The 12,854-nt window shown below is 40.1% G+C and overlaps 1 protein-coding gene across 1 annotated transcript; it reads right to left on the bottom strand.

Annotated features, from left to right (window-relative positions):
* Positions 1 to 10,719: 10,719 nt before the first annotated feature.
* On the bottom strand, positions 10,720 to 12,641 carry LOC103453679 (F-box protein CPR1-like). The gene is made up of 2 exons (XM_008393241.4): positions 12,557 to 12,641; positions 10,720 to 12,026 (listed from the first exon to the last, which is right to left on the bottom strand). Exon 2 carries the CDS (start codon positions 12,023 to 12,025, stop codon positions 10,910 to 10,912), a length of 1,116 nt encoding a protein of 371 aa, XP_008391463.1. The 5' UTR covers position 12,026; positions 12,557 to 12,641; the 3' UTR covers positions 10,720 to 10,909.
* Positions 12,642 to 12,854: the final 213 nt, after the last annotated feature.

Raw genomic sequence — 12,854 nt, 5'->3', positions numbered from 1 at the left:
GCTCAGATTAATAATGTCTTTGAGTTTACTTTATCGGTCATGTTCCAGGCTTGAATGCAAGATGATGCACGGCAATGGTAGGGTCAAGGCCGGGCATTTATTTGTAGGTCCAAGCAAAGACTTCTTTGTACTCCAATGGCAGTTGGTAGTACTCCTCGATCTCGTCCTCACTTAGCAGTGTACTTACGAAGATAGGTTTTGGCTTCTCATTTATGCCTAAGTTGAGCTCCTTAAGATCATCAATCGTGGCTTGCTACCCATCCTCGAGCTTTGGTGAAGCAACAATGACGTCTTTCTCGGGGATTTCATCCTCTTTGTCTTCTTGGATCATGATGTGGAAGACATCTTGGACCTCCTCTTCAATGTGTGGATGATGGTACGCCTCGTTACCTTTAGTTGTCCTTTTGTGTCCACTTCCAATGTTACTTGGCACTTTATCTTTGAAGGAATCGAGCTTCGAACGTCATCATTTTCTGTTAGACCGTCAAGTTTTTCTTCCTTGGGCATTGTCTTCCTCTTTCTATACAGCTTTTTAGTTTCATTAAGTCTTTCCAAGGCTGACCGTCGTGGAGGAGAGCTAGCCGTGTCACTTTGCCTCTTACATTTTGATAACCTTTCGAACACAGAGCTTTGAGGTGCTAGCATGTTAAGCCGTTTTAAGATTGAAGTTCAGTCTTGACCACCAATGTGATCAAGTGCCGAGATTTTGGGTTTTCAATGATTCGGCATATCGAAAGTCCACGTTCGAGGGGTGGGTTTAGGCTCTTCTTGATCTTATTCAACGTTTATGCTAATGTGTTAAGCGGTAGTGTTTTTTGCTTTTCTTAAAATCTTCACAAGTGCATTTGGTGTGAAGCCAAGTCCAGCTTTGTTGTTGTCAACTCCGTAACCATGCTCTTTCAACTTTTTTGAGTCTCGGTGAGGTCGCGTTCTTTGTCGTTAACAGTGTTTGCATTCTTCTTTCCAAGATTTGAAGAAAAGGCAAAATCATACCCAGCCTTTGACATGAGTTTGTAGACGTTTGGGTCGAAACCTTCTTCAATCCTCTTGATTGGAAAAGAGCATGGTTTCGCCTCCTTTGGAAGGGGTTTTACAAAACCTTGTGGTGGTTTTGAAACTTCAGTGTCGCCTAGCTGTGTCAGAGGTAAAACTGCATTTGTCTTGAGTTGCTTTACATCATCCTTGTGTAGCTCTGTGTCAGCTTTGCTTGTTCCAGTTTTGAATGGGGATATTCTTTCTTTTCGATATTAGGATGTATTGGAAGACGGGTGCGTTTGTCCTTTTGAGGGTGTCACACTCCCTTTGGTTGTTGTGGGCTTAATAGGCTCATCGTCATCTTTGCTTGAAGATGGCACAGTTTCCCCTTCCTTCTTCTTGGGCACAGTTTGCCATTCCTTCTTTTTGGGTGCAACTTTGCCTGTGGATTTGATCTCTTTTAAAAGAGTTTCAGGTACCATGTCTTGATCCATGTAGAACTTGGCATCCGTGAAGTGTGATTTAGCTTCGGTGAACGGTTTGGTGTCGCCTTGTATAACCTTTACTCATTCTCAGTAGAATTTTAAGCATTAATGAAGGAACTACTCCATTCTCGTGGATTCAAGGCCTTTCTAAGGGCAAGTTGTAGGAAGTTATTGCATCAATCACGTGGAATAGCATGCTTGATTTGAGTTCGCCAATGGTCATCTCCACTCGGACCATGCCCATCGCACTTTGTCCTCCTTGGTTAAAACCTTAGATTAGAATATGGCTTCGGGATAGTTCATCCACCTTGATGCTGATTGTCATCATTGCTGACTTTGGCATGATGTTTATGGCCAACCCACCATCCACAAGCATGCGGTTGATTTTGTTCTCTCTCACATACCTAGAGACAAAGAAACGGTTGTGAGGTTTAAATCCCAGCAGCAAGTCTTCGTTAGTGAAGTTGATTGCCTCATAGGCGGCGCAACACGCGGCATATTCATGTGGTTGAAGCTTCAAGCCTTTGTCCTTGCTTTCTTGCACTTCGTGGTCGTTAAGGCTCGCCAAGACCGCTACTAGTGCTTTTTGCATCTCCTTGAGCAATTGTAGTGCTTCCTCAATACTAAAGTATGTTGGCAGGCCTTTTTTGGGCGTGAGGGTCTTCTCTTCCTCGACGGCGATAGCTTTGCCTTTTGAGGGCTCTTCTATCTCTCTTTCAACCATGTGATAGGCAACGGTAGTGCACTGTTGAAAGAAATCATTTGAGAAGTACTCGTGCAAAAAAACAGGAATACGTCACTCTTGAGCCATAGGTTCCCCAGCGTATGTTGGCTTGGCAGCTCTTACGCTCCTTTTGGGCTTCCTATTGTTGCGGCAGCAGTGGTTTCTCCCTTGTTCCACCTTTGGCCATATGGCTTATGGTCTTGGCTTCTTGTCTTTTTGTAGGTCACCAGTGTCCACCCTTCTTCATCGTTGGTAGGTGTTTTTTGATCGCTTGCCCCCAGCGTTGGTTGTGCAGAAGGTGCCATGTAACTTGAGCATTGACGGGAGTGGTCATGCGTCACTTGGAGAGGCACGAGATCGAAGGATCCAAACACTATCATAATAGTATGTGTTGCGGCTGTGTCTTCAAAGTCAAGTTCAATTTGCCCTTGTTGTTCATAATGAGCTCTTTGAGGACGAAGCAGTTGCCAACAGGATGACTCACGATACGATGGCACTTGTAATACCTAGGATCGTTAACGCGATTCATCTCTTCAGGGCACTTGCATTCAGGTAGCTCGATCACCTTCTTTTCCAGCAAGCCGTCTAACATTGCAGCCACATCAGAGTCTGGAAAAAGGGTACGTTTTCTGCTCCAGTTCCTTCATGGTGTTTTTGTACCTATCTTGGGTGCAAGAAGGCTCACCTCTCTTCAGCTCATTCATTTTGTTTTTTGAGGAGATCTTGACGGGCACGGAGGAGGTTTTAATAGGGGTAGTATTTATGGTAAAAGCTTCATTGGTAGGTTTATTCCCAGTCTTGTCTACCTTTGGGACGAACACCTTATCCTTATTGAAGTAGGTGGTTGGCTCTTTCTTCCCATGATTGGCGATACTCAGCTTCATGTCGTGGGAATGAATTTCTATCTCCTCAAATGTTCTCGGTTTTATGCCTTAGAGGATGTAATGTAACCCTCAATGCATGCCTTGAACGCACATCTCAATGGCGGAGGTTTCAGAAAGCCAATCTTTGCAATTCAAAATTAATGAACACCATCTATTAATGTAGTCAACGACAGGTTTGTCCTTCCACTGCTTTGTACTCATCAGCTCCAACATGCTTACGGTGCGGAAGTGTTATAGAAGCAGTTGAGGAATTCCCTTTCAAGCTGATCCTAGCTATTGATAGACTCGGGCTTGAGGTCGATATATAGGTCAAAAACATTACTTTTTAGTAGGTGCACAAACTGCTTAACAAGGTAGTCTTCCTCCGCCCCAGCATTGTTGCAGGTTTCAATGAAATAGGCAATATTTTGTTTAAGATTGCCCTTTCCATCGAATTGCATGAATTTTGGCGGCTTATAACCTTTTGCCATCCTCAAGGTGTCAATCGTTTTATAGTAAGGCTTTGAATACAGCACAGAGTCATGTAAGCTTCCTTCGTAATACGCATTGATGGTGCTTGTGATCATCTCTTGCAGCTGTTGGATAGAGAGAGATCCTATGAGCGTCGTGTCTCGGTCTACACCTAGCTTCTCCTCAGCTCATCAGAGACTCCTGATTTTCGTCAGTTTCTTACTTTGGTGGATCAACCTTCGGGCCAGCTTTCTTGTCGTGATGCGTCTCCAGACAGTTGACGAATGTAGAAATCTGAAAGTCAATTTCCTCTACGGTCCTTGTCAACCTTGCGATTGCTTCGCTTATTTGTGCCATCTACTCTTCGATTGAAGTCGCACCAATAGTCATGACTTGCATGGCTACGGGATACAAGCTGCTGCTTGAGTCGACATCATAAGTCAACGACTCAAAGTACCTCCTCAGGCTTTCTTCCCTTGGTGCCTTTAGTGATGCCAAGGTGATCACGGGTTTGTGCCTCAGGTGCTCTTGCTTTTTCAGCAGAGTTGATGTAGGGGTGGAAGGCATAGCAGATAGAGCTCTTGCCTTGCTTCAGGTTGTGACTCCCAAAGTGCCGCCACTTTCGACAAAGATGTTCTTGTTCTTCGCATTGGTTGTGGGAATAGCTTAATCCTTTCTTGATGCCATGTGTGTTTCTTGTGGATTTGAAGATAAAGATGAAAGGCAGAGAGGTCCCACTAGGCGTGCCAAATTCAAGGGTCTTGGTGACTTGATCTTGAATCGAACGTCGTTACAAGTTTTGAGCTTGTAACAAAGTCTTGAAGGAATCGACATAAGTGCTTGTTGATTCTTCAAGGGAATGCTTTCGCTTTGGTCGAAAGAAAGCTTCATCTTTGGTTCTACATTCTTCAAAGAGAGCATTGGCAGCGTATTAGTCTTCAAAGATTTGGCAGAGATTCTCCTTTTGTGAGAATTTTGGCCCTTCATTGTAGAAATTGTCGACCTTTATGGTTGTCTGAGGACCTTGTATTTATAGACTTCTTAAAGCTTTCCCTTAGATGGATTTGGCTCTGATTTGTGTCTTGATTCGTCCATGGGAGAATTTAGGCATGTTTTGTGTCTTAATCTCAGCCACTTTCAATTGCTTGGCCAAAATCTATAGGGCTTTCTTGCCTGTTTTGTGAGCAATTTTCAATTCTTGCTTGTTTTGTGAAGATGCTTTAGTTTTCTTTCCGGTTTTGGGAGCAAAGGGGAGAGTGACTAAATGGCAAAGGATTGCTGTCATGGGCAAAACTGGAAACTCATTGCTTGGGCTAGTTTTATTAGGCTTGTTTGATGTTGGATTTGTCATAACCGCTAAATAAACTTATAACATGGTTTTTGGTTAAAACTCAAAGTTTTCAAGCCCTCTTCATTACTTTTCCTCCGTTTTTATCAATTCAGTCCCAATAAGGTTTTTATCGAGCCAGCACACCACATGCAATTAGGTGTTTGAATATCAATTCAGTCCCAATAACCTACAATGACATATAATAGGTTACATTTCTATGTCCATGCCGGCAGCTACTTAGTACTACAATCTAGTAATATTCCTCTTCACTTGTAAGCGAGAGGTCTTAGGTTTGATTCTCGTCAAAGGCGAATTTAAACCACGTTATTACTAGCCAATTGCGCGGCTTAGCCCACTCCCTCGCGTCCACGTTGGCTTAAGCCTATTTGGGTGTGATTATAGAATTACAAGAAACACTTCTTATATGATTCTAAATAAAATCATATAAAATCAATTTTATATGATTCTCAATCAAATCAATTTTAATTACCTTCATAGGGAAGCATATATATAGGAGGCAATTTTCCTTAGAAGTCCTTTTGCCCTCCTAAAAACTCAATCATTCCACCAAGGAGATATGGTACCAAAAATTCTTCAAATACCTCACAAGAAATAGGACCATCATGACTTGCCATCAACACTAGAGTTAAAAAATTTCTTTTCCAGTTTAGAGGTTTCGACCAAGTTACAGTTGAAATAAATGAACGGACGAACAAATGAAATATACTTATGAAAATTATCTTATTAACGAAATATAAATAAACGAGATTGTTGAGACGGCTACAAACTGAGAACTATATCTTGACTGACTTGTTCATAACTGAATAACAAGCATCTTATTTATAAAACACTAAAACTTAATCTCCAAAAAAAGAAAGAAAAAAAAAAAAAACCTAATACTAACAGGTTGGGCCCTATTATTTTCCAACCCCTCGTGGGCACCCGGTACAAGACGTGAGGTTGCCAACAAACAAATGCAAATGCAACCTTCCTTAGGTGGACACGACAAGACAAACTCTATTAGGCGGACAAGACAAGATAAACTCCGTTAGGCAGATAAGGCAGGTTCCGTTAGGTGGACAAAGCAAGTTCCGTTAGGCACTCTCTACGTTGTAAATTCTCTTGTATTCATAGAGACGAATTCCGTGATGACTAAGTCTACCAAATGACATAATTCTAATAATATTCCAATTCTTCGACATCTTGTATGAATGTACACATAATTTTTCTTAGTTGGAACTCTATCGCCGCCAAGTCTCGTTGTCTTCAACTAGGACTCTAAACCTAGATTAATTATGATTATGCAATTGATTCAACCTTTATCCGGAAACCAACCCTAATCCTCAACGCATCCAACAACTTAGAGTATTGGGCTGAGTGCGTAGAAAATGGAGTCCAAACGGTAGGTGATAGTCAATCTTTTAATGGGGCTTTTAGATCCAGGTCCAAAATCACAGAGTGTATTTAGGAAAGAATCCAGTTATCTAATTATATGTATTTATTTCTTTTATACTCATTTAATGTTTTCTAAAAATATTAATAATCAATTAAAATCTTATAATATTATGCATTTTCCAACTCCAAAATATCTAATTAATATCTTATAACAAAAATACTAATATACTAACATAAATCTATCTGCAAAACATTCTACCCTAACTCAAGTAGCAAATTTATGAATGTATATTATACCTATAAGTGAGATATGAAACCTAACTAAAAGGTAGAAAAAACATAATATACCTACAAGCAAGACACATTAATCTGTGACATGTTGACTATGAAAAAAAATCTGTCATATAGGTAGATAAATACAATTAACCTGTAATATAGGTTGATTATAAAAATTAATATAAAATCTATAAATAGGATAAAGCAAGAGGAAGAACAAGAAATAACAAAAAATAAATAAAAAATAAAAAGAAATAATCAAAGAGATAATTAGGAAGAAATTTGATTTTTACAATAAATTTTTTCATTGAAGAGATAATTATTGATAATAAAATAATTAAATTTAAGGAATTGGACTTATTTTAATAAATTGGATTATTCCTACTATTGACTCAAAAAATTGAACTTATATCAAGTTTCCCCATCTTTTAATTCATAATGATATTCCAACTAGTTTTCGGATTTCTTCACCACTATTGTTTTAATATGATTCTCATATGCTTTCTTCCCTTGCAAATCTATGTTTAATGATATTCTTTGTTTCCAATAGATTTATTGAATCTAATGACATTAATAGAGAAAGGTGTATAGAAGAAGAAAGATTTGTGTGGTTGTTTGTACCATACTTGACCAATCCCGAAACTACTGAGCACTAGTCAATGTTATACCGTCAAGGACCCAGAAGAGTTTCCCTCCAACCAAGAGGCCAATCACAGCGCAACACGTGTCGACATCAAAAGCCAATCATAGCGCGACACGTGTCAACATCAGAAGCCAATCACAACACGACACGTGTCAATGTCAAAATGAAACTAGAAACTCTCTTCTATAAATAGAGATCATTCTCTCATAATATTTCCTAATGTCATTTGTACTAAAACATTCACTTGTACTCACTAAAGGAAAGCTTAAACCTATGTACTTGTGTAAACCCTTCACAATTAAGGAGAACTCCTCAACTCCGTGGACGTAGCCAATCTGGGTGAACCATGTACATCTTGTGTTTGCTTCCCTGTCTCTATCCATTTACATACTTATCCACACTAGTGACCGAAACAATCTAGCGAAGGTCACAAACTTAATATTTTCTGTTGTACCAAAGTCCCCACTAATTTTGTGCATCAACATTTGGCGCCGTCTGTGGGAACAACACTTATTCCCACTCTTTTCAGCTTTGTTAAGGTGGTTTCTACCATTCGTACACTCTCTTTTGACCAGGCATCCCTCATCCCTCTCCAACATGGGGAGCGAAGGAAGCCACAGCACGCAGAATGACACCCTTCTTGCACTTAGTGCGAGGCAACGAAAGACTGAAGGAAAGAGGGTTGCTCTTCAAGCTAAAGTCGATGAGCTAGAAGCTCAGAACAACAAGATAGCAATGAAGAATGAGGTCCTCTAGGAGCAGTATGAGAAACTCTTTGAGACGTTCCACGAAACTAGGCATACTCAAACATGCGAGCTCTTTACCCCTGTGGACATCAACCATCATCTGGGTGCCCCCCAACACGGAAGGTCACATTCCTTCGACATGGATATCCCTGACGAGGAGTGAGCTAATCATCAGAACATTAATCAACATGAGACTTCTCTCAACCCAGCTGCTTCGACCCGAAGCAAGAGAAATGGATGAAGACACCTCCTTACAGAAGGAGTGGAAAGATCGAAAGCCGTCTTTCGCGACTGTCGAGATTTCCTAAAGCAACGTCAAGACAATCCCATCCATGTAAGCTCAAAGATCAATGACCCAAGGGTCTCTGAAAGACTCGGTCGGTCCCCTACCATATCCCAAACCGGCTACCAATTTGGGGAAAGGGCAACAAGTCCTAGAGAAACACGAAGGTATAGGGGACTCAGAGATGTTCCGATAAACATACCTTGGAAGTCAGTACGGCGAGTCCAGGGAAAAATCACATGCTCTTGATCAAACCTTCATATTTCCAAGAGGAGATGGAGATTTACGAAAGAAAGCTTCAGTGGTATATGACTCCACTCAGGACCTTCTTGTCTTACAGCTTCTTAAGGAAGTAAACAAGTTGAAGGCCGAACGACAAGCTGAGATACCTGATTGGAACCAACCTAGGCCTGGCCCTCTTACAAGGAGGATCCTCGACACCCCCCTCCAAACAAAGACAAAGCAGAAGCTTGGCTAGCAACTCTATACTGGAAAGGAGGACTCGATTGAACACTTTAACCTTTTTGAGTCCACCATGGCATACCGGATACACACCGACGAAGAGCAATGTCTTCTCTTCCCCTCTACCCTCTCTAGTGAAACTCTAAAATGGTATTGCCGTCTTCCACCTGAGACGGTAGACTCATTTGAGGAATTGAGGAAACTGTTTGTTTCTCAACACATTTTCCAGACCGATCACTTGCATTCTGCGGATGACTTGTACACTATTCGCCATAAGCTAGACGAGTCATTACGTATGTATGCTGGCCGCTTCAGCCATGAGTATTCCTGTTGTGCTGAGGCAGACGACAAGACTGCCCTCAAAGCCTTCACGGCAGCCTTACGTGACTGTTTCTTTAAGTACTCTTGCATCGGTCATGCTTTACCCACTCGTCCGAATTGCCTGTTGCTCTTTTGACAGCAAAGCATGAAGCTGAGAAAACAGGGATGCAATTAGAATGTCTAGTGCTTTGGTGATATGTTGAACAATAATCACTGCTTGTGTGCTGATGTAAAAAAAAATTCTCATTGTCTTTAGTAATTATATTCATTTGCAAACATTCATTCCCTTTCGGATTTTTTACTTCCAATGAAAGTTGTGCTTTGAAATTTTTACTGGTGAGATTGTTGTTTCGTGAAACTAATGAACTAATCTTCTGAGATCTGATTAGTTTGGTAGTTTGGTAGTTTGCTGTTGATGAGCCGATCTTGGAGATGCTGACAAAATATAAAAAGAAATTCAGAACATTTGAAAGCATAAAAACTGAAGTCTAAAATTCGGATCATTCTGATTCTTGAATCGTAGCTCACAGCTGCAAATATGCAATTCATGAAGCTTTTCATTTTGTTTTCAAATGGTTTGAAACTGAGCCAAAACCATTTGAAACTAAACTGAACAAAACCAATTGGTTTGGTTCTATTTTGATTTTAGCTTCAAAACCGTACCCAGCCGAACGGCAAAAGCTTTCAGTTTCGGTTTCGATTTCACTCAAGACCAGGGTTTGGTGCTCACCCCTAAATTCGTTTCTCTTCGAGATAATGGGGGCTGAAATTTTGATTTAATTGAACCATGGCATTTTGAAACAGCTTCTATGTTGTCTATCCCGTTACCAGACTCATCCATTTCAAATAAATTTATATGTAAATAATCTCACTTGTTTCCGGTGTAGCAAAACCAACAAAGACGATTAAGTTTTCTTCAAAGTAATAAATTCAGTAACCAGCAAGGGCCGTGTAACTCCCTGCAACCCATGTCATGTCATTTCATGAGTTCAACTCCTCCCTCCTCCGATATTGCTCGTGTCGAAAAAGAAAACTACCAAAGTTTTCAAATAATAATGTTCTTGTAGAACCCACAAGTCAGCATGTTTATTCTTACCACCACCTTCTAAATAGACTTGAAGCAGGCAAACTGATTCATTGGCAATTCTACGAATGAACAACCTTCAATGGAAAATAGTATGGAAATCATTGGCTTAAAGATAACCATTTTTTTCAAATAAAGGGGGCAGAATTTAGGACTTAATCGAACTAAACAAGCAATAAAACAGAATTTATGACTTGAGAACCAAATTTTTTGTACTATTGGCGCAAGACACCACAATGGCGGTGTACCTATTCTGTGGAAGTCTTTCGCCAAGGGTGAAGGCTAACTTATTAAAGTTATCAAACAAGAGAAATGCTAAGAAACTCTCAAAAGTGGAACCCTCCATAAGACTCTCAAAAGTAAGACTCTCTGTCATCTTGTGTTTTTGGCACAATATTTTTTAAAATTGACACGGGAACTAACGTTAAACTAAGAGGTAAGAGTCCCACTTTAAGAGAGCTCATTAGCATGTCTCTATCAAATAGTACAGTTATACATCAAATTGCGAGAATCCCCAAATTCTATAAAACACCATCAGGGAGAAAAAAAATAAATCAATCCTCTGCAACATCTCTGCACTCCATACACTGAATAACAAAAATGATGCAACTTTAAAGCAACAAATCGTGTAAAGAAAACACATTAAGCAAAAGAAAGTGTATTGGATAAAGAAACACACATTTATCATATCATAAAGAGTACTGAGTTTGTCACGAGATCAACCCGGACATAAGTTTCTCCAACACATCTAAGTAGAAGCAAAACCAAAAACTAAAAAACTGAAAACCAACATTACAGTACAGAACATTGGGTGGAAATCAGTTAAACATAATATTCTAAGAAGTTCCTTGCTAATCCTTGAGTAAGACTAGACTCTCCACGTAAGTATAAGCATGAAACTCATTTAAGCGATCTAATGCCAGCGTAACTCTAGTTTCAGTAACCATCCTGGCTTCAAGATCAACTGAAGTCATATAGTTCTTACCATCTGCACAAGGCCACCCCACAAGGAGTTTGTTATTCATTCTAAAGCTCAGTGGGTAAATACTCTTCCGTTGAGGAATAAGAACAACATCCAGTGCCTTAAAAGCCTTTTCTTTGAGAGCCCATATGCCGATGAGGTCCGGTCCCCTAGTTATATTGGACTGCAACAAGCAAACTGATCCTTTGTACTCTGCAATTAATTCCTTGTAATTATCAAGCCCGGAATTTATTCCACGGAGAACTACATCTGGTAGCCAGAATTCTTCAAATACCTCACTCCCGGTATCAAAAGACACAAAACAAAAGGTACCATTCTGCTTTTGCATAATCCAGTATGCTACTCCATTACACACTGCATTTCCAGACTGCCAAGCCATGGTCTTTACCAATGGATTATCAATCCTCTTCCAAGATTTTGTGCTCAAGCTATAAACCTCCAGTTCACTGCAAAGCTTCCCTCCATTAAAAGAGACCATCCTTACCACCTTGTAGTCGTTGAGCCCTGGGTGGAACCCAAATGAAACAGTGAAACATACATCAGAGTGCCTGCTCAGAGTACTGGTCGGAGGAAGGACCACATGTTTCCGAATTGACAGGTTGCATAGGTATATAGAAGTATCCAAATCCCCTAGTTCATATGACAGGCAAACTAAGCCATCAACTGAACCATGTACGTCAATTTTGTACCCAGACAAGGGATGCTTAATCTTCAAGCACGGCTCCATCGTCTCATTAGATAAAAGAGTGTAGCTTATCTTGGGTTTGCTCGTACTTTCGTAGAGAGCAATTACAAAAGAATGCGCATGGTTTGTTACATTCCTATGAAGATGTTTTCCAATAAACCTCGAACTTTGAATCAAATCACTCCAGAACTTGCATACACACGTAAACCGAACAAGGGATTTTACTGGTAATCTTACTAGAATGTTGACCAAGATCTCTTCAGGAAGGTACTCGGAAAAAGTGCAGCCTTCGTCATTCATCCTGATCAAGCAGATCAGTAGATAAAAAAGTTAAGGAAACCAATCTAGACACAGCTGTGCAATCATATGAAACAGAGCCATCACGGTTTTCGGGCAATTTGTAAGTTGAAAAAGAACTTTGGTTTCACTTTTGGAAAGAACTTTCCAACAAAATTATATTCGTCTGTTTCAAGCATTCAAGTCTAAATTCACAAAACTACCTTCAATATTATTATGACATAATGCATGGACATGCAAAAGTTTTAATTGTGACGGGAACACGGGTAGTTCACTACATATTTATGTGTTTTTATGTAAGTAGTGTTATTAACTTTTTGACACACATATGACACTATTTATGTAATGACACGTGGTGTATCACCCGTATGACGGCCACATTGAAAAATTTCCTCATGAACTAGCAAAATTCAACACACCTGGAATGTAAGTCATATATTATAATAAATTCTTCCCCTGTGAAGAAGAAAACGTAAACAACCAAAGCTAAACAAGGAAACCCCTGAAATTTGAGGAAAAGGAAAGCACCCCCACCTGAGGGCTCTGGAGCGTCAAAGTTCGAGTTCCAAGTTCCAACTGCCGCGCGATAGAAAAGTTTTGGAGAGGATATTCAAAGTTCGAGTTCCAAGATCCCTAGGGCACATATAATATATGCGGCGGAGGAGAAACACAAATAACAATACCCTCGTTACTATTTATTCACAACCGTTGGATGGGATCCAAGGGTCGTAAGGTAACAATATTCAATTGTAGTGTGCTTCACAATCAGAAGTTCAAATCTAATGTAACCTTTGTAAACATAGATAGTGACTGTTCTGGTGCTTTTTACGGG

The sequence above is a fragment of the Malus domestica genome, chromosome 09 (assembly GCF_042453785.1).
Source record: "Malus domestica chromosome 09, GDT2T_hap1".
Lineage (NCBI taxonomy): Eukaryota > Viridiplantae > Streptophyta > Magnoliopsida > Rosales > Rosaceae > Malus > Malus domestica.
The sequence above is the reverse complement of the archived record's forward strand: the minus strand, read 5'-3'. Positions and strand labels throughout refer to the sequence as shown.

Coding starts and splice junctions, on each gene's coding strand:
- LOC103453679 (XM_008393241.4), bottom strand. CDS start 12,025: ATGAATGACGAAGGCTGCACTTTTTCCGAGTACCTTCCTGAAGAGATC.